Source organism: Panthera tigris, chromosome C1 (genome assembly GCF_018350195.1).
Source record: "Panthera tigris isolate Pti1 chromosome C1, P.tigris_Pti1_mat1.1, whole genome shotgun sequence".
Classification (NCBI taxonomy): domain Eukaryota; kingdom Metazoa; phylum Chordata; class Mammalia; order Carnivora; family Felidae; genus Panthera; species Panthera tigris.
In genome coordinates, this window is record NC_056667.1 from 47,157,961 (window position 1) to 47,181,194 (window position 23,234).

The 23,234-nt window shown below is 37.0% G+C and overlaps 1 protein-coding gene across 1 annotated transcript in view; it reads right to left on the bottom strand.

The window, feature by feature from the left end:
• Positions 1-2,816: 2,816 nt before the first annotated feature.
• OMA1 (OMA1 zinc metallopeptidase) overlaps positions 2,817-23,234 on the bottom strand; it is a 77,039-nt gene continuing 56,621 nt past the window's right edge. Inside the window, exons 8-9 of the mRNA XM_007089877.3 lie at positions 19,850-19,999; positions 2,817-3,255 (exon numbers count right to left, since the gene is read on the bottom strand). Of these exons, the coding sequence (XP_007089939.1) occupies positions 3,043-3,255; positions 19,850-19,999 (363 nt within the window). The 3' untranslated portion in view covers positions 2,817-3,042. The remainder of the gene's footprint in view (positions 3,256-19,849; positions 20,000-23,234) is intronic.

Here is a 23,234-nt window from a genome sequence, read left to right on the forward strand (position 1 = left end):
TTGTTTTTTTTTTTTTTTCCTGTTCTTGCAAGTAAAATAATCTTAAGAAATACACCATATAACATTGAGCAAGTTTCATTAACCCTCTCAACTTCACTATCCTGATCTACAATGGGGGGTAAAATAATACCTATCACACACAGGGCTGCAGTGAAGTTCATCAGTGCTTGAAGAATGCTTAGCATGGTGTGTGGTACAAAGTAAGCCCTCAATAAATTGTGGCTATTTGTGTTATGTTTGGCCCTCTACACATTATGCTAAGTGCTTTCAGTACATCACCTTCCTTAAGCATCATGTCAACCTCACGACAATCTTTGTTCTTATATAATTTTTTTTAAGTGTTCCTTTATTTCTGAGAGAGAGAGAGGCAGAGTGTGAGCAGGCAAGGGGCAGAGAGAGGGAAACACAGAATCCGAAGCAGGCTCCAGGCTCTGAGCTGTCAGCACAAAGCTTGACGAAGGGCTTGACCCCACGAACCGTGGGATCATGACCTGAGCCAAAGTCGGATGCTTAACTGACTGAGCCACCCAGGCACCCCTACAAGGTAGGATTTCTTATCCCCATTTTACAAATGAAAAGAAAAATGAGGGTTAGAGACTTGAAGTGACTTGTCCAGGGTCCTATGGCTACAAAGAGGCAGAGATTTCATAACATATAACTGTTTCTCCTTTTTTATTTTTTTCATCATCCTTTGCCCCGGTGATGTGAAGTGTACATCATGAGTAAAATACCAATTGGATACCTATGTCAAAAACCATTAGTTACCAGAGACATAGCAGTAAATACACATATTCTTTTTGAATTTAGTTTTAGAGGAAATGACCCAGATTACAGGGGAGTTTAGATTGAATTTGTGCCTTGTATTTACTGGCATCATGCTCCTAACAACTGAGAAACTAACCAATGGCACCTAAATCCTATAGGCACATGAAAAGCCCTGTCAGTATGGTATGCAACTAAATGCAGAGCTTAGAGGTCTTTTCCACATAGAACTTAGAGCATATGTACACATATTACATCCAACTATTTAATTTCTCCTAAAACCCTGAACCGAAATGTAACATTTCTTTTGTATTTTGACCCCATGGGTTAAAAAAATGTCTTTTTCACAGGCACTATAAAGGAATTCTCTTGATACTTTCTCTGTTCCTTCCGACATGTCAACTTATATATGTTTCCTAGGAAGTCCGAACAGTACAATTAGATGTGATAACGGGATGGAAGGAAAAATCGACTAGGGCCTCCACGACACTATTTTCTCAGGAAATATACAGGAAAATCTGACAGCGTGTCTTACTGTTTACCTCTAGGTGACATTCTCCAAACGTCTTTACACGTTATGGAATGCCTCAGACAGGACTGCAATGACTACAACAGTTTATCTGAACCTCCTCCTTACAAATGTTATCTTGTGTGCAGATCAAGAAAGTCCTTCCCACTCATCTGTAGTAAGCCTTGGAAAATATAAGCAGCAGCCCCTGAAATTCTCCTCATAACTAGGTACATATCTTGTCTAAGGAGAGGTGTCAGGACACATCCCAAATGCGAAGTCACGGGCTTTCAGAGGCAGCGGGGAGAGGCTCCACTGTCCTAAATTGCCTCACCCCCTGCCTCTTAGTGTACATTTCTTGATGGAAAGGTGTGAGAGGAGTGCCTAGAAAGTCATCCTGCAGGTAGGTGATCCTGATTTTATAATTAGGAGATTTTTACCTATACTGAAGCCCTATATGAGCACGCTAAGTAAGACACAACCGAGGATGGCATTTGTTCCCTCTGATAGCATAGTTTTAGATATCTGAGAGCTGTGGAGACAGACTGATCTGCAGCCAGACAGATGTAGCTCTGTTCTTTCTAGGTGAGAGTCCCTGGGTGTACCACATAACCTCTCCAAGCCTGCTGCTCATTGTAAAATGAGGCCACTACAACCTACTTCATGGGGTTTTGGAATAAACGGGTCCAGCTCATAGCAGACAGTCAATAAAAGATCGTTTATTTCCCCTGCAATTCTCTAAAAAACCATTTAATGTAATGTGTCTTTAGAAAAATGTCCCTACCAGGAAGAGAACCTCAACATCACTAGACTGCATCAGTTTGGGAGTACAAATAATTTTATACACATAATAATACACTTTAGAACCCTATTTCCAGATTGCCAGAATATACAGTAATTTCTGAGTACTGCTCGGGCTGTGCCTAGTGCTTCTTCTCCCACCTCCTTCCAACCTTTTACTGATGTCTGCTGCCCAGGGAGGTCAATTTGTGGGTGGCACCTTCTCCCACACCCTTGGTGGTACCCTTGATGAGAACAGGGTGGTTGCCTTCTCTGAGAACCCCCAAGACTCCCAAATTGTAATGTCGTGAAGGAGCCAAGATGACACAACTTTGTTAGGACTTCACAACATTAGCAGCACACTGTGTCTGCAAGGAAATGACCCTACCTCATTGTTGTGTTTCTCATTGTCACTTGGACCACAAAGAGCACTCCTTTTGCCTCCTATGAAAACAGGTTCTTCAGCTTCTGCCTAGACAGTCCTTTTTCCCTTCGGAGTCCATAAGAGAAGACCAGTAAGTTCTCTATCCCAAGGTCCCCTGTTCCACATAATCCTATCCAAGTGCAAATCAACTTCTGTAAACAGTGCTTCAGACTGATGGTCAGTTTCCCAGTTCACCATAACCACCCAGACTTTGAGCTCCAGTTTAGGTTCAGGTGGAACTCTCTCTACAACAAGAATTACTGCACATTCTGACTTCTCATCCACTAGAGGTCTGCCTCCAAATCAAAACCAAGTATGAGACAGAGTAAAACATAGTACAAATTTATTCTGTGACATTTTCTTCATTGAAGATATTTTAAAATAGATTAAAATACATCAATATTTCATGAAAATACCTAGTAGAAGATGTTAGGTAATACCTGTAATATACATGATTTGACCCTGAATATACAATTTTTGTATTTCAAACATCATTTTTTTAAAAGGAACATAAAAATGGTAAGAATTGCTGCATTCTTCATATATCCCATGTCTCATAAATTTTAATTCAACTGCCAGTTCTTTTCTCAACTATATATGTTAAGGGTATTTGCTTCTGATTTTGAATGGTAGGAGTATCCATTTTCTGTTTCTTAGCAGTGATATTTAGGTCTTCTTTTTCCGATTCTTCAAGAAAATGCTTCATGCTGAGTTTGAACAGTAATCGAGGGTCTGGTCCAGAAAGTGGTGGGCAATTACATATCTCTCTAATTTTAAGGGCCTACAAATGAAGAATACAATACTCTGTATATATATGTGTATACACACACATATATATATACACACACATATATAAATTTATATATACATATAAATATATATATATAAATTATTCCAGTAATTCCTACTATGCTCTATGCAAAACAATGAAATATAAGAATACATTCTATATTTTTGGAATAAAAAGTATCTTAATTACAACATGTGAAAGAGGACCATAGAGACATTCCTGGTAAATAGTTACATTTTTATTATTTGTTTATACAATAATATATTTGAAAAAAATATCTGCAGTGACTGTCTGATGTCCTATTAGGGATAAGGTATCTCTATGATTTCAGTCACACTAGAGCTGACTGTGAGAAAACCATTCAGATTTAAAAAGATCTGAAGACTCCAAGACTTTCTCAAAGAAAGGAAAACAAGAGGATATAGAAATATGAACATATTGAAGGAAGGTACATGTAACTAGAACAGTCTGAGGGAACATTGATGCTAATAACCTACAAGATTAAGCAGATCAAAATCATGACAATTTTTAATTCCCGGAAAAACAAAATGCTACAGGAAAAGTAATCACAGAATGATGACATGGTTCAGCTGTGACTGGTGTTTACAGTTTTAAAAACAATGAATCTTGATCTACCCCAAATCACAAACAAACAACTGGAAGAGGGAGAGCTGGATACATGTGGGTGCATGCACAGGTGTATCAGTGATAAGGGAGCCCTTCGTTCTCATCCTCTACGGGGAAAAGTAAATTGGAAATGCTTAAAACTGGAAAGTTAGGAGGTAGCAATATGACTATGTGATGGTAGACGTGGTGGGAAATACCAAAAGAATTATTTAAGAGCTGGAAATGGCTACCCTTAAAACTGAGGGCAGGTAGGGGGATTGGAGCTTTAAATAACTAGACTTGAAGATCTATGTGATTCTTTACAGTGGTTTCATAAAGGACTTTAAGACATAAAAACTAAAATAGTGAATTAAAAAAAATTTTTTTAATGTTTATTTTTTGAGAGAGAGAGAGAGAGAGAGAACACGAGCAGGGGAGGGACAGAGAGAGAGGGAGACACAGAATCCGAAGCAGGCTCCAGGCTCTGAGCTGTCAGAACAGAGCCCGACACCAGGCTCAAACCCATGAACCGTGAGATAATGACCTGAACAGAAGTCGGACGCTTAACCGACTAAGCCATCCAGGTGCCCCTAAAATAGTGAATTTTTAAAGCAAAAACATTTTATATCTAATGGGGGTTAAAAGAAAGATATTTAGGGGAGGGAGCTAGTTTAGTTTCTTATTACTTACAACTTTAATTTTTTTTTCATGTTTATTTATTTTTGAGAGAAAGAGAGACACAGCGTGAGCAGGGGCTGGAGGTGCAGAGAGAGAGACAGAGAGAGACACACACAGAATCCAAAGCAGGTTCCATGCTCTGAGCTGTCAGCACAGAGCCCGATGTGGGGCTCGAACCCAGGAACCAAGAGATCATGACCTAAGTTGAAGTCAGACACTTAACCAACTGAGCCACCCAGGCACCCCACTTTTAACTTTTTTATAGTGATGGATGTTAAGGGATGTAAGTAAAGCTGGGAAGGAAACAATCAATGTTTGTGGGGATAGTAAAATTTTAGAAAGATTAGCCTACCAAGGTCTCACTGTTAAATACTGATGGGGGCAGAGAGGAGGAGGAGTAGCTGGGGAGAAGACCTGAAGGCTGAAGGACAAGAGGGAAGAGGTATGTGGGTACCTGGAAAAAGAGCATTCCAAGTACCAGCAGCAGGGATGCAAGGACCAGAGATGGGAGTGTGCCTGGACTGTTCTAGAACAGTGAGGAAGCTAGCACAGCTGGAGCAGAGCAGGGCATGGGCAAGAGCAGATCATGTAGGCTCTCACAGGTCATAGGGTTTTAGGTTTTACTATGAGTGGGGCTGCCTCTGCTATTTGTGGGGTCCATGGCAAGAATAGAAACACTCAGATGCCATAAGTTTAAATATCTAAAAGCAGTAAGTCAAGCTAATAAACTACTGTAGAAAACATGTTCTATTCTCCCACTTTGAGAAATACACATTCAAAATGACCCTGAAGGCAGGTACAAAACTAGAATTCTTGAATTTTGGAATGTGTAAGGTTGCAGGGAACCTACCCACTTCCTGTCACTGGCCTGCTGTCCACTCCCTTCTCCTATCCCTGGCTTCCTGGGCACTATGAGGGGCTTTGTGTGCATGTGTCCAAGGGAAGAGATCCACACAGGCCCAGAAGCAGGCTCAAAAGTGTTTGGGCAAGGAATTCCATTATGCCAAATACCCACAGTGCCACATGGTAGGGGCATAGGTTCTTAGATGGGAATATTCCTTTAAGTTCCAAAGGAGAGAAGGGCATGCAACCAGAGGAAAACCAGAAAAAGGTCTTCTAAATGGGTAATGCCAGGGCAGGAGCTTAGATCTAGGAACACTTCTGATTCTGAAGGAGGCTATGGTTTACCAAAATAAACTAAAGAGGAAAAAGCATTGAAGTGAAATTCTGTGGTGACAGGGGCCTCGTCTGAATTTTCTTTGTATCTCACAATCATCTACTGAGCATTAAAAAAATGTTCATTAAACTTAACTGAAAAATCAAGAAAACGTTTCACAACTATAGCACTGAAATAAACAGAAAGTCAGACCCTCAGCAAAATGGTGACCTACTGCCCAAAGCAGAACACCTTTGAGAGTGTAAGATGCTATTAAAACACTGAGACATCAGGCACAAACTGAGCCTGCCCTGGCAAAATGGGGACACACAGTCCACTCTTGCTTTAACCCCTTTACAGCCATGCTGATGTCCTTTTCCAAGTGAGAAGCCGCTATGTTATGGTTGCTACATCACATGCCTGAGACCTTCACTGGTGTCAGTAAAGGGGCAAGTATGGAGCCTAGCAAGTAACAGCTGGTAAAGCTGAGTTTAGCAATGAGAGATGCAAAGCAGCAAAGGGAAAAGCAGAATGCCATCTAATCTTTTATATTCAGTAAAAGCTTTTCTCTCTCCCCTAAGTTCTTTTATTCAGTATTTTTACATAGTTTTAAATGGCCAATATTTAGAACACCACACTGAATGATCTGCTAGGTACACATCAGTCAGGATACATAGTCATGATCCCTGCCCTCACACAATTTACTTTGCATTTCCCCATCACTGGGCATTTGAACTGTTTCCATAGTTTCATTTTGTTTTACTTGTTAATAAATGACCCTATGAAAATCTTTGCTTAAAAAAAATGTTATAACTTCCATTTGGGTTTACTTGAAGTATACCTGCCAAAAGAATGATGTGAACAGAGTATACTTTTAGTTTATACAGGACCAGACTGCTTTCTATCAGAAAGGCTTTACCAACTTATAATGTCTTCAGCATACAGGCCTATTAACTAAGTTATTCATAATCAGTATAACATAAGATTTTATGATTTTTAACTAGGTAATAACCATATAATTCCAAAATTAGAAACCTCAGAAATCATCAGCTGCAGTTTACAGATTGAGGAAATCTAAACCCCAAAGAGGTTAAGTGACTGGCAGGGAACAAAAAATTGCTAGGCAAATGTTTATAGCAGCTTTATTCATAGTTGGCAAACCTTGGAGCAGCCAAATGCCCTTCAGTAGGTGAAAGGATAAGTAATCTGTGTTACATCCAGACAGTGGAATATTATTAAGCACTAAGGAGAAATGATCTATCAAGCCATGAGAACACATGAAGGAACGTTAAATGCATATTAAGTGAAAAAAAATCTATCAAAAAAGGCTACATAGCATATGATTCTGACTATATACATAACATTTTGGAAAAGGCAAACAATGAAGACACTAAAAAGATCCATGGTTGTTAGGGCTGAGCAAGGAGAGAGGGACGAATTGGCAGAATATTTGTGGGGCAATGAAACTACTCTATGTCATACTGTACTGGTGAATACAAGTCACTATACATTTGTCAAAACCCACAGAATGTACACTAAGAGTGAACCCTAATATAAACTATGGACTCTGGGTCATAAAGATGGGTCAGTGTAGGTTCACCTTCTGTAATAAATGTACCACTCTGGCACAGGACTTTGATAGTGGGGGAGACTGAGCAAAGGCAAGGGGTATATGGGGAATCTCTCCTGTACCTTCTATGAAATTTTGCTGTGAACCTAAAACTGTTCTTAAAAATAGTCTAATTTAAAAAAAAATTTGGGAAGAGGCACAAAAGTGAGAAGACTTAGGGAAAAAAAAGGGATGAGAATCTACTTCTGTTGTTTTGTTTTTAATCCTCTTACACTACATGCTTTTGTACTAAATTTTTTGCACCACATTGTTTCTTGAGTAAATCTTTTACTGAATAAACGTACTTTTGAGATGTCCGACCTACGTTTAATTGCTAGAAAAACTATATATTCTTCATAAAGGTATTCTATGAATATTTCTACATGTGTGAATCCTCTCCTCCAACTATCGAGCAAGCAAAATCCTATTAGACCATAGACATTTCTATCAAATCTTCATCTATTTTGCACAGTAAGATTTTATCACATATGTTGGTAAAATTTTTATTTTCTACTGTCCTTTCCACGTTTATTTTATTACATTTCAGGGTGTCAACATCTTTTATTTTTATAAATTCAAATCTATCTTATTAAATATAGCTTCATCTCCTTAAAAGTCAGCAATATTTTCCCACAATACAACAAGAATATGCCTTTCTGTTGCCTTTACTTCGTTTTCTGCATTTAACTGTATGTACTCTACATAACACGTACTTAATAAATACATGGTGAATTTTAAACAAACACCTGTAAAACACAAGCTATGAATAAATCATTATAATAAATGTCATAGGGAAAACACTCTTTAAGAATTGAGAGTCTAAGAGAAAGCAGGAATGTATTCTAATAACAAAAATACACACTTCTAAGAATCCCAAGGAAGATTTGGAGTTAAATATAGAAATAGCCAACCTAAGGATTCCCACTAGACATGAAAGAAACTAACATATACTGTTCATTTTCTATGTGCCTTGTCCTGTACCAGGTATTTTACTTATCTAAATTGGCGTTATGATATGAACCACTTTTAATATTTATTTTCGAGAGAAAGAGAGAGACAGAGTGTGAGCAGGGGAGGAGCAGAGAGAGAGGGAGACACAGAATCTGAACCAGGCTCCAGGCCCCAAGCTGTCAGCACAGAGCCTGACACAGGGCTCGAACTCACACACCGTGAGATCATGACCTGAGCCGAAGTCGGACGCTCAACCGACTGTGCCACCCAGGCGCCCCTGATATGAACCACTTTTAAAATCTTGGGCCCGATGTAGAGTATTTGTCATTGAAATGTCTTAAAAGAGAGAGAGGCAAGGAAAGAGGGGAAAAGGCAGGACCTTACGACACAAATACTTAAGTATGTACATAAAACAGGAGATATTATTATCACAATTTTACAGATGAAGAACCTGAAGGTTAGATTAGGTAACTTCTGCAAAGTTAGGTGGGTGGTAGATCCGAATTAAAACCCAAAGCTCCCAAGACCACTGCTATTTTTATTGTACTTCCCTTAAGCATCCTTTTCCCATTATCAACTATTAGTTTCCTACATGCTAAATTTTCATGAGGGAATGTAACTACTACTCAACTGTACTGCCCAATTTTTCTATTTTTAACCCAGTATTATTTAACCTATCTTTCCTATTATGACCTAGCATGCAATCATTTAACAAATATTCATTAAGCATCTCAGGGACTGTCACAGGCTCTATGGATACAACAGCGAACAAGGGCCTTACGTTGTAGGGGAGGAGACAAGACAATAAACAAGTAAACAAGATCACTTTCGTTGTGTACATGAAGAAACAAAACCGTGAACTTTCTTAGAGACCAGCTGCATGGAAGAAGGGCTATTTGAGATGGGGGGAATCGAACAAAGCCTCCCAGGGGAGATGACGTTTGTGTAAAGAGCTGAGGGAAGAATATTTCAGGCAAGAAGATTGAGTAGAGAAGCTGTGAGGAGGAAACAAGCACAGTGTGTAATCACTGGAATCAAGGAAAACCTGGGGGAGAGGGACACATGAAAACACTGGAGAAGGAAGCAGTGGCCCAATCACCTGACTCAAAGACTGAGTAAGGAATTTGGATTTTCATTCTAAATTCAAGAGATGTCATTGAAAGGTTTTATGCAGGGAAATGACATTGAAAAGATCGTTCTGGCTGCTATACTGAAAACAGGCTGTCGGGGTTGAGGTGAAAATGGAGCAGGAGGATTAAACATGAGCTGGCTGCAGTGAATTGGGGGAGCGGGGGATGCTGGTGACTTTACTAGGGCGGTAGCAGCAGGGATGGAAAAGGCTAAGTCACAGAATCTTCTTGTGGGAGGACACAGAGAAAGAGGAAAGAGAGGGATCAAAAAGGATTCCTGAATTCTCTCCTGTGTTAACAGCATTGCTTTCATATGCTACCCACGTATCTGAGGATAATTTGCTTGCTCCGAGGAAATAATTATTGTTACTTGGCACTGTATTGTTTGTTGGTTCATGCCCAGTCCATAAATTCTTTTAAAGGTATTTTTTTTAATCAATTTGTGAAAACAAAATGTTCATAAAATGAATAATTAACAATGTCCCTTTTTTGAAGGTAGAGTTAATTATTCGTTGAATAACGGTTCTTCAAACTTTCAAAAAATTCTTCAAAGTAAATCCCCACCAGGCCTAGCTAGGTGCTCTTTTCTTTGCTAATTTATTATGACTATGGATTTCTAATACAGTCGTTTTTATTTATTTGATTTAATTATACCTTACCTCTTTCCCCGAGAATTAATTTGAGGGGGTACATTCTCGTTACAATTTCTACTTCTAGATGTACCCACATAGGCAGTTCTCTCTCTTACACGTATGCTTATGCATGCACACATTTTAATTATTTCTGATCTTGACCTGAGCCATTAATTAACACCTTCTACCTAAAAATAACATGCTCTCAAGTATTTTGGTTTTCCTGCATTTTAATTATTGTAGCTTTTCTACTGATCCTATTTATATTTTACTCTTTGTCTGTCTGATTCAATAATTCCCACTTTGACACAATTTCTAAAACAATTAACTATTAAAATTTTGTTTATTTCTACTTAATTTTATTTTCCCTGTCTGGAGCACACTGTATTTCTCAATTTCCTTTCTCTTTTTCTCTGTTACTAACACAGACATTTAAATTGATAATTTTTTTGACATATATGTTTGACACTCAATCCATGAAAATATAACTACAACCACTACAAAATTTTTTTAAGGCATGTTCTCACTGTTTATGTATTTCTTTATTGTCCTATATATACAACAATTTTAATTTTCATGTAGTTGCCCATATTTTAATTTTTGTTATATTAATTTTAATGTACTATGTTCTGATAATTTGAACCATAACATTTTTATATTAAGTATACACGTTTCTGCCCGTTAACGACTAATATTTTTATGAAAGTTTTATATTTTATGTATTTGTATTTTATGAAAAAATACATCTTTTTCCTAGCATTTCGTTTTTTATGTCAGTTGAATCTTATTTTTCATATTTTCAACTCAATTCTTTGCTAATTCCTTACTTGATCTGTAGTCTTCTAAGAATAGTAGGGTGGAAGCTATAATCACAGTCATAGATAAACAAACTAAACTACACACTCTATCTAATTCTTGATCGTCAGTAGATTCTGGAAAGAGAACTGCTGCTGAATACTTCGTGGCATATTGTTTTATGTGTTCCATGTATTAAAGTTTCTTCTATTTCAAAAGAAAGAAAAGCTGGTTTGGCTAGATAGCATACTCGAGTGTATTACCTCCATTGTTCGTTGTTTTATCTCTTTTCCCCTAAACTCTTACACTTCTCCAAAGTCTAAAAGGAAAAATTTAAAGTCATTCTTACTCATATGTGTCTTTAAATTTTCTCTTTATATATGGCAGCTTGTAAAATCCTGTCTTTGCAATGAAGATTAAACACTTGATAGATTTATATACCTAGGCAACATCATTTCAGGGTTTCTCAGCCATAATGCTTTGGGATTCTTCTAAAAACCCACTCTGAGAAGTGTTATCTAAATCAACCATGTGATACAGAAATCACAGTCAAAGAAACTAAGGCGTAAGTGAAGGTTCTGGACTTTACCACTGTTATATGCAGCCTGACTTGTGTCTTTTCAGTATTCTTCCATTTTTCAGATATTTTTTTTAGATGTGGGTGTTTTAGTTTGGTTGTGCTATGTTCCTTTATCTCCAGCATCAATAAGTCTTTGCTCTGGGGCATCAATTCTGCTCTTCCCAGCCTCCACTGAAACTTTTAGAGCTTGTCTGCTGTATTCACAAGTTTAGCAATTTTCTGGAATGGATGTATCTTACGTTTGTAAAATCATTCTTTCTTCTTCTGTCACTTTCAATGTAGTTAAATCAGCCTTCTCATGCCAGCTTCAGGGGGCACCTAGCCTGTCTTCTCCAATGCAGTAAAGCTTTTAAATTATACCTGAGACTTGGGGTTTTTGTTTTTTGTTTTTTTTCAGATTTTTCTACTCTTTGAAGTTTATCCTACTGGAAGAAAATGGGCATTTCATGGGCATTTCAGAGGCTTTTTGTGATTGTTATTTTAGATTTAGTTTAGATGAGGGTCCTTTTGGTGTTATTAGTTAAGGGCACTCAGACGCTAAATGTCTTTTAAATACAATTACCTATGATCATCTTTCTTTCCAACTATTATGTACTCATCATCATTGTGATGTTTTAAAAACCTCTCTTAACTACCTCTTAAATCTACTCTTCATGTGAGAAAAATGTGGCTGCAACATCTTTTATTCCATTAGATTTGATTTGGTTGGTCTGAGCTCCTTCTTCATTGTTCTATATAGATTCCTCCTGAAGACGCACATACAGGTAAGCCTTTTAAGACAGCGGACAATGATAGTCCCCTCAATCAAGAAACTTCTCAGGTTGATGAAAACCTGGCTACAGAGTCCTAAAAGCATTACCCCACAATCACGTACTGGCCTTACGAGAGAAAACCATGTTGACAAAACAAGGGTCAGGCCACCACCATTCAAATCCCTGATCAAATGTGGCATCACTAATGTGGAGCAGCCAGATTAAGGGAATCCTAATATGAAAAGCATAGCTTCACTGCCTATAAAATATTCTTGTCAAAACTTAACTTCTGTCTATAGGTATATAGAGAAACAAGTGTTAAAAAAAAGAATGAATAGGCCCAAAATAGAGTCACCTCTGATAAGCCCCACATCATCAAACCAAGACTTTAACTACTAATCTAACTGCAGTTTCAACCTCTTCCAGAAACAGAATTTTAAACCAGTAAATCTGGATTTTCCTGGTCAGCACTTAGTGAGGTAATGTGCCAGACAGTCCCCTTCTGTCCCCCAAAGAAGGATGAGGTAACCCCTCTTTCCCTGTGCCCTTCTGCCTACAGAAGTCGCTATTTCATTCAGCTCTTTGGAGCTCCTTTCCATTGCTACATGGGATACTGCCCAATTCATTAATCACTGAAGAAAGCTAATTTAATCTTTAAATTTACTCAGCTGAATTTTGTTTTTTAACACAAGTTAGGTTAGACAATCTCACCAAAAAAAAACCAAAACAATCAATAAATATAGACTGTGGGGCTAGATTTGTTGAGCAAGTCAATGGCATGTTTAAAAACAAACAAAAACGGGGTACCTGGGTGGCTCAGTCAGTTAAAGGTCTAAATTCAGCTTAGGTCATGATCTCATGGTCCATGAGTTCGAGCCCCATGTCAGGTTCTGTGCTGACAGCTCAGAGTCTGGAGCTTGCTTCAGATTCTGTGTCCCATCTCTCTCTGCCCCTCCCCACTCACACTCTGTCTCTCTCTCTCAAGAATAAATAAGCAGTAAAAAAAAAAAAAAAAAAGAGACAGAAAATAAATACAACAAAGATGATGGCTATGTGACTACTTAAAAATAACAAATCCTTCCATGTATATATAAGCCTGACAGGATGATTTGATTTATTATCTTTACTTGAAAGACAAACAGATGACAACAGAAAATAAAAACCGAAAAAAATGTGAAAGACTTGGAAATGGGCAAAAAAGATCATCGGGGTATCCTCTCAAGTGCATCCTTCAGCGTCACCTCTGCCTTTCATGGCCCTAGAGTTGTTTTACAACTCTGTAAGTAGTAGAAAACTATTAACAATGCAAATACTTATCCACAGAAATGTAAGTGAACCATCTGGTGGAATGCAATTGATTATTGCCTCATAACAGATCAATTTTGCATTTATTTGTAAAGTCATTTCAGCATTCCTACTTGTCTATATTCTTATGGTTCTTAAATTCTCCTGTAAGCTCCCTGTAACCTATTACTGGCTCTTTCAGTAATAATAAGTTAAAGAAAATCTCAGATATTGTTCATCTTATATTTGCGTAAGTCATGATTTTACCTTAAAAAAATTTTTTTCCCTCTAATTCATTTTCTTTCATAAACTGCAATGAAAATTGGAGTCGGATTAGTTTTTTAAGGGGTCTAAAAATTAATTATAAACAACTAAAATTTTAATAAATACAAACAATTAAATTTAAGGCCAACTTGGCACAGGTCAATTTTCTTCTAGAAAGGTAAGAAAAAGTTTTCAAATAAATTTATAATCAAACACTCCTGACATGAGAATGATATATTATGAAATGGCTGTATTTTATTCCCAGTAACAACTGAAGTATTTATGCAACTGCTAGTGCACATCAGGACTCTTCTGGGCTGTATATGTCAAGGAAAACAGTTATCAATTACTCATAAAAAATAAAACTATAATAATTAGGTTTTAAAAAAAGAAAAAAAACAGGAGAAAAAAAACTATTGGCCACAGAAGCTTTATAATTAGGTTAAAAGCTTCCTTTGAAAGTAGAAACCAAGTCATTTCAAGAGGAAAAAAAAACCACCTCCAATTTTTTAATGTTTTCTAAAGATATCATACTTTTCTTTCCTCTAAAAGCATTTTTTTTTCTAATAGCCCATTCACTTCAGCCTCAAGTAGATACACATCACATGCACCATAATATTTTTTTAAGGTTTTAGACAATGTTACTGTCAGGCTTCCTGGCTTTATATGATTCAGAGGCCAATTCAATTACAGCAGCTGCTATGATATTTGCCTTTTCCTCCACACTCTCCATGTCAGACAAAATGAAATTCTGTAAGGTGAACAGTGTATGCTTGTGTACACTGGCCAACAACGACATTTCACTTCAGTGTTAAACACTCATATTTCCTAACTCGTGAGATGTGTAATATTAACGATTTATGCATTTACTTTGTCCAATTATAAATGCATAAGAGAGATTTACAGGAGTTCAACTCCCAGCTTCCTGAAAGTTTAAAGAATTCAAGATAAAATGAGATTAAAATGAATGCATTTATAGCCTGCTAGTAGCTATAAAAACTGAATGTGGTAAATTTGAACATCAAGATTTAAAAAACAGTTTAAAAATAAGGCTGACATTGAAAGCTCTAAGAAACATTAAAAAATAAATCTTATTCAAAATTATTATAATAATATAACCCCAAACAACAATAAGGCCATTGAAATGTTTTTCCTTTATATTCTATCATTCTCCACCTCTTCCCCCTAACCAAGAAAAGGATGGCAGAGAGTAAGATGGTGAGAGAAACAGAAAATAAAAAATTCAGTCTAAATGCTTTTGGTTATAAAATAAATCTTTCAGGTAAATTTCTACCCTGGGTTATCTTACAATTTCCCTTATTCACATCTATTCATCCATATTTTATAACAGTCTTTATAGGAAGAAAGTTAAATAACGTTATCTCTTTCAAGGACAACTTATGTTATACATAAATTTAAAATCTGAACAGTGTAAGTAGAATTTTAAAACTGTCATACCACTAAACATCAACAGGTTGATGTAACATCTGTTCTTCAATTTTTCACCCAAGTTGTTATGGTAACCAAAATACGTGGAGTATTTGTTTCCTAAATTTAACTGATTATTTCAAGTAAATAAAATTATAGCATATCATCTTATTAACTACAAATATTATTAATACTATAACCCTATACTTATCCTTTTTAAATGCTAGTGAATTATATTTAATAGGCATTTCTACATGCTTTATACACATTAAAAGAATAGCAAGGGTATATATTTTTTCTAACTTGGGGGCATTTTCTTGATTTAAAAGCAAAACAACAAAACAAATAACTAGTCTATTTTCTAAACAATATACTAAAGTACTTCAAAATTATACGATTTTAGTGCTTTGTAGGAGCTATAGATCACATTCTTTCCAAACATAAGTCAATCCTATTACTTTTCTAGTCCCCTGCCCAAAATTTTCCACTGGTGGCCCATCTGTGAGCAAAATCCAAAGTCCTTACGTTGACTACAAACCCCACGTTCTCCCTTGCTTCCCCATCCAGCCACACTGGTTTCCCTGTAGTCTCTCGTATACACCAGGCTCACTCCTGCCCTAGGGCCTTGTACTTACTATTTCTTCTGCCTGGAAAGCTGTTGTCCTAGGAAGCCACATGGCTCATTCTTTCATTTATTTCAATTCTTCATTCAAATACCATCTTCTCAGTGAAACCTTCTCGGACTGGCCCCATTTCAAAGAGCTATTCCAACACCTCTACCACCTGTGCTCACACATTATCTATCCTCTATGGACTGAATTGTTCCCCCTCTCCCATATTCTTACATTGAACCCCTAACCTCTAATGTTATGACAGTATTTAGAGATGGGGTTTTGGGAGGTAATTAAGTTTAGATGAGGTCATGAGGGGGGAGCCCTCATGAAGGGATTAACATGCCCTTACAAGAAAAGAAAGAGACATCAACACGCTATCTCCCCCCACGTAAGGACACAATGTTCTAGAAGGCAGCCATCTGCAAACCAAAAAGACCTTACCAGAAACTGAATCTGCAAGAAAATTATTGGATTTCTGGCCTTCAGAATTACGAAAAAATTAATTGCTGTTGCTTAAGCCAGAACCTTGATCTTGGTCTTCTAGCCCTCGGAACTGTGAAGAAATTAATTTCTGTTGCTTAAGCCACCCAATCTCTGGTTGTGGCAGCCCAAGCTAATACATTGTTCTTCTTGTATTTTCCTCATCAACAGTCATTACTAATATGAAATGTATCAGTAATTTATTCTATACATTATTAATTAATGCTATTTATTGTCTGTCTCCCTTTACTGCATAATAAGCTTCATTAGGGCAAGGTTTTTTGTCTATTATGTTCATAACATCTATGGTCTGACATAACATGTAATCAATAAATATTTGTTGAATGCACAAAATACAGATTTTAAAATAAATGTTGATATGCTATGGTAGAAAATAATACATTTCTTTGATGATATTCAAGGAATCCAATAAGAAATATATAATCTTTAATAAGCTAAATTTTTTTAGAAAATAAAAATTATCAAGATTTGGGTTCTCATAGAACCAAATCATCTTACTTTCCTGATTTTCCTGATCTTTTCTCCTCTTATAAATCTGATTTACCAGAAGCTCAATCTTTATCCTACTAATTAAATAGGGAAACTACCTTATACAGTTAACTCTGTCCAGCATCTTTTTCTCTGCTTACTTCCTAAGTGAACTCATCCATTCTGCTTCAACTATAACATTTTCAAGTAGCTCTGAAATCCTCATCTCTTGCCTAGATTTCTCTGTCCTATGGCGCGGTATTCCCAACTATCTTTGAGATGTGTATCACTTCAGGGTTACTGTCAGCAGTGTCAAAGACAGAAGCTTTAGATAGAATATAACACTGCACTCACTTAAGTAAAAAACAAAACAAAACAAAAAAACAACAAAAAACAAAAAACCAATGACAACAAAAAGTAGTCTTTATTAGTAGTAGTCTATAGATTCACATAATTCTATATACTGCCTGAGGAACTGCTTTCTTTCATTACAGAAATTAGACTTACAATGTTAGGGAATTCCAATCTCTGAATTATGACTAAGTATTCTAATTAACAATATACTCTTGTACTATCAGTTTCACTTCAACCACTGAATTATTCCCAATATTGTAGTAGAGTTTTATTACTTTCAAATTGAATTTAATCACTTGGGGGGAAAATATAAGAAATTATATGAGGTTTTCAAATTAAGTTTCTAAACTAGGATAGTTTATTTTTAGAAGAAAAAAATCTCCCAGTGTTTTTCATCATTGGTTGCCAAATAACATTTGCTTCTCCAATCACTTTTCCTCATACTTACTAATCAATTCATTATTATTTTAAAGACTTCTCTAATGCATATTTCTTACAGACTTTAGGGCAGGCTTCAGATGAAAGTTGGCTAGAAGTCATTATTCACTTTACGCAAACCATATACTTTTAGAATTTCACTGAGCAAATATGCAAAGAAAAGAAATTCTGAAAGAAAACCATGTGGTTATTATGACTTTAGAGATAGGCTAAACCTCCCAAGGTGGTACAAGGTCCCGGGTCTCGGGGAGGACCAAGAAGATTCTCAGAGCCAGTGACCTTCAGCACTCATAAATTACTAATGAAACACATACGATCCCAGTTCTATGTTGCCCTATTTTAAGATGAAGGATTATTATACATTATATCAAGTAAATTTCACTTATGTTTCTTTCTCAAAATTTTTTTCTTCAAATTAGGAGTATAAACGAAGTATATTTAGAAAGGTCTGGCTATCCCCCAGTACTCATGAAAGGTACAAAGTATGCCCAAACTGTCAACAAATTCTCTCATTATTCCTTTCAAGATATATCCAAAATCTCACCACTTCTCTTTCTCTATTCCACCTCCATAACGTCTTACTAGGATTATTGCAAGAGCCTACTAGTCTCTCTGATTCTGCCCTTGCCCCACTACAGTCCACTCTCCACACAGGAGCCCCAGTGATCACTGTAAAACACAGGAGTCAGGTCAACTCTGCTGAAAACCCTCTACTAGCTTTCCCCCATCACTTGACATAAAAGTCAAGTCCTTACAGTGATTTAGATGACCTTCCATGGTCTGTTCCCCTTAAGTTTCAAACATTCTCCCACCTTTCCTTACTCCATTCAGTCCCAATGTCTTCCTTGCTATTCCATGAACACACCCAACATGCTCTCACTTTAGGTCCTGTGTACTTGCTGCTTCCACAGCTTAAAAGACTCCCTCCAAATATACATAAGATTGGCTCCCTGGCTTCTTTCCAGGTTCTATTCAGTGAGGCCCTTCTTAACACGAACAGAGACTAGCAGACTTTCTCCACTGCCCAGCCCTCTCTATTACCTTTGACATGCTTTATATTTCCCATCGTGCTTATCACCACTTGACATACCACACATACGTTTGTTTATTATTTGCATTACCTAAGTAAAATGCTAGCTCCAAGAAAGCAAAGCCTGTTTTGTTTTGTCCTTGCTCATTCCCAGCAATAGAACACAGAATAGGAGATTAGTAATGAGTATCAACAAATACTGATCACATAAATTAATGAATGAATCTTGGGATTGTTTCTTATCTTAAACTAGATGCAGGCTACTATTCCTTCAAATTGCGTACCACTACATTTCAACTTTTCTTATGAGAGGTCATATTCCCTGTTGTATTAAGAATCAATTTGTACTTAGCATGAAAGTATCAAGAACCATATCTTACTTCTATTGTATCCCCTGTACCTACTAGCATCATTTCTTTCTTATAATATGTACTCAATATTTCTTAAGTTGAATTTGAAGTTATACTGAAAGATACTTTTATAATACACCTGGATCTGTTGTTATCCTTTAGCAAACAGCCCAATACCAATTCTTAAATTCTAAAGAATATTCCGCTTTTACAACCAACCAGCAAATTTAATGCAAGTGAAACAGAAAAGAGATGTAGCCTGGCTTAGAGATGTCTGACATGCATTCTGCATTGATGTGATAACTAAAGAACACATTTTGAATGATGTTAAGTCAAAAGATTTTCAGAAGATAGTAAAAACTACTTGAGGGAAAGCTGCTTCAACTTGATCCATTCAGGAGTTCTACCCAAAAACAAACAAAAAAACCAAAACACTACACAGCACATACTTTACTCTACCTTTATAAACAAATAAATCACTAAAAAGAAACTAATACAACGAGATTTTTTTTCTAAGAAAACAAATTCTAGCATCAATATCAAGATAACCAACTGACCTAAAAATTTTGTACAAGTCATTAATGGGTATTTTTAACAAGCTTTTTAACAAAGGTTAAATCACCAAGAAGATACTAAATTAGGATCAATATGTTGAAAAAAAAATATGCCTTGAGTTTTAGACTTTAGCCAAATCAGTTAAGTTTAAAAGGTATGATACTAAAAAGGTTAAACCATCCACCAACAAGAAAAGTCAACCCTACTCCAATTTATTTCCCAAGACTTGTGGACAAACAGGATTTTACTTTTCAGTCAAGTCTTTTGAAAACTGATAACCCATGATTACAGTAATCAAAATAATTGATAGGCTAGACTAGAATTCTCTTTTTCTAAACATAAGAAGTAACAACATTAAAAATAAGTGATACAGTAAAAATAAAGTCTTGCCTTATACAGTCTTAGCTCACCTGAGGTATGAGTCTATCCAAGTACTCAGCTCGATTTCCATGAGAAGGGTGTGTGGATAACCATTCTGGCAACTTGGGATGACCCTGGAGGCTATCTGCAAATTCCATCTGCTGCCAAAACACTGAACTGGCTCTGACGTCCACACAAGCCTAGAACAAGAATTAATGACAGAAAAAAATGAACTTAGTTATGAGAACATTTTTAAAAATTTATCTTTATGTCATTACATTTTAAAGACATTTTCTACCATTATTTGCAAATGATATATCTGATCAAGGACTGGTATCCAAAATATAAAAACTCAACATCCAAAAAACAAATAAACCAATTAAAAAAATGGGCAGAAGACATGAAGAGAGATTTTTCCAAAGAAGACATCCAGATAGCCAACAGAACATGAAAAGATGCTTATCGTCACTTATCATCAGGGAAATACAAGTCAAAACAACAAGATATCACTTCACACCTGTCAGAATGGCTAAAATCAAAAACATAAGAAACAACAGGTGTTGGTGAAGATGTGGAGAACAAGGAACACTGGTGCACTGTTAGTGGGACTGCAAACTGGTGTCACAGTGAGAAACAGTATGGAGACTCCTCAGAAAGTTACAAATAGAACTACTTTATGATCCAGCAATGCACCATTGGGTATTTACCCAAAAGATACAAGAGCATGAATTCGAAAGGATATTTGCACCCCTGTGTTTACAGCAGCATTATTTACAATAGCCAAAATACGGAAGCAGCTCATGTGTCCATCAATTGATGAATGGATAAAGAAGATGTGGCATATATATACAAAGAAACATTATTCAGTCATGAAAAAGAATGAAATATTGCAATTTGCAATTACATGGATGGAACTTGAAGACATAATGCTAAGTGTAGTAAGTCAGTCAGAGGAAGATGAATACCATATGATTTCACTCATATGTGGAATTTAAGAAACAAAAAAGGGGCGCCTGGGTGGCTCAGTCAGTTAACTGTCCAACTCTTGATTTCAACTCAGGTCATGACCTCACAGTTTGTGGGTTCAAGCCCCAGGTCAAGCTCTGTGCTGACAGCGTGGAGCCTGCTTGGGATTCTCTCTCTGCCCGTCTCTCACTTGTGATCCCTCAAAATAAATAAACAAACACTGAAAAAAAACCAAAACAAACCAAACAAGCAAAGGAAAAAACTTGACACAAAACAAGAAACCGATTCTTAATTATATAAGACACACTCATACTAGAGGGGAGAAAGTGGAGGGATGGGTTAAACAGGTGATGGGGATGAAGGAATGCACTTGTGATGAGCACCAGGTGTTGTATCAAAGTGTTGAATCACTGTATTATACACTTCAAACCAATATAACACTGTATGTAAACTGGAATTAAAAACTTAAAAAAAGCAAAAAAAAAAGTAGCAAGAAACAAAGAAAAAGGCATAGGAATGAAAAAAAATTTTCTATCAGTATTTTAATAAAAGAATAATATACTCATTACTTTTTAAAAAGCTCATAAAATATAGTATTAGAGAAGCCCAGAAGAGAATGCCCACCCTCTCTCTCCATGTATAACATTGACAGTACACTCACTCCCAAAGATAACCCATTATTGTCAGTATGACATATATTAAGAACACGTATTGAGGGCAAAAATCTTCCACACAAATTAGTATTTTGTTTTCATAAAAGAAAGGTTTTAAAATCTAATCCATCATGCCAAGATGGCAGAACAACATGGAAGATTTTTTGCGTCTCTACTCCATGAAATGCAGCCAGATCAACACTAAACCATCTTGCACACCTAGAAAACTGACCTGAGGATTAACAATTTGCACAACCTGAACCACAGAACTAGGCAGGTACACAGCACGGAGAGGTGAACCAGAGGAGAGAGAAGCCACAGAGGGCAGGGAGCTGTTTTTACTTGCAGAGAGAGGACAGAGATGGGGGGGGGGGGGGAGAGTATGGGAAAAGCACCCCCCAGCAAAAGGAGCTGGAGAGAAAGTGGAAAAGTGGAAACAGCCACAGGGACTGAACAAAAAAGGGAGAAAGGAGAAAGTAGAGGGTTTAAATTCCATTAAGACTCTATATAAAGAGGGGGAGCACAGTCTGAAACTCTGCAGCTCGATACCTGGCAGTGTTCTGGTGGGAAGGATGAATCCCCAAGAGCAGAGACCAAGGTCCAAGGGGTCCATGGGACACATGGGGAGTGGCAGTTCCCCTGCTGGGGGCATTTGGTAGAGGCTGTGCAGCCACCCCACAGGCAAAGGTACCAGCAGACCCCGAAGAACAACCACATTCACTGGTGTTGGAACAAGGATGTTAAGAGCGAAGCCTGAAGCCAGATGAGTGTTGTGATTTTCCATAAACCCTGAAACACTGCTGCTAAAAGATCATGCAAACATTTTCTGAGGCAGGCTGGCATCCAGGGACAGTCTCTGGGCATCAGCAGCAGCACAGTCTTGCAAACATTCCTGGGGGCGGTCCACACCCAGCCATTGCTCAGCGAGACCCTCCGCCAGAGGATCTGAGTGGGTCAAAGCCACAGTCCCTCAGAAGTGAGGTGTTGGGAAACACAGCCACATCTGAGATAAAACTCAGGATGGAGGTGCTACCTGGCAGCCTGACAGCTTAGTCACAGACAGTGTAGAAGTGGGGAGGGGACACAAGCCAGAGACTAAGGAGGGGTGCTTGACTGCCAGTTGTGGAGAGCACAGAGTTCTGATACTAGAGACTGGGTAGCAGGGTGACACCATTTTCACCCCTCCCATGCATACACATACATGCCTAAACACACCACAGCAATCCACCCCAGTAAGCTAAGCAGCACCATCTAGTGGAGAACTGAGCCATTACACTAAACCCCGCCCAACTGGGCCAACAGTGCTCTTGACAAACACAAGACTCTCAACCTGCTTAGTTTACAGACTATAAACTGCTTTGTAGCTTGACTTCTATGGGAAACCAGTTGTATCATTCTTAATTCTCTTTGCTGGTCCTTTTATTCAATTTTTTTCTCTTTTCTCATTTTTGAATACAGAAAGAAAGACTTTATTTTTATTTTCCATTATTATTAAAAAGATTCTTCTTTCATTTTTTTCTACTATATTTTTTACTTCTTCATAAATTTTTAAAATTCTATTTTACTTTCATCATTTCATTTTATTTTATTGTATTCATTTTTCAAATTTTCAAACGTTTTCCTTTTTCCTTTCTTTTTCTTTTGTCTTTGTTATCTTTTCTTATCTTTCCCTTTTTTCTCTAATCTGTCCAGCTTCTTTCAACAACCAGACCAAAAGACACTGAGGATCTAGCATCCTTTATTTGATTTCTTTGAACGTTTTAAATTTTTTAATTTTAAGGGTTTTTTTTTTTTTACTTTATTAATTCCTTTTTTT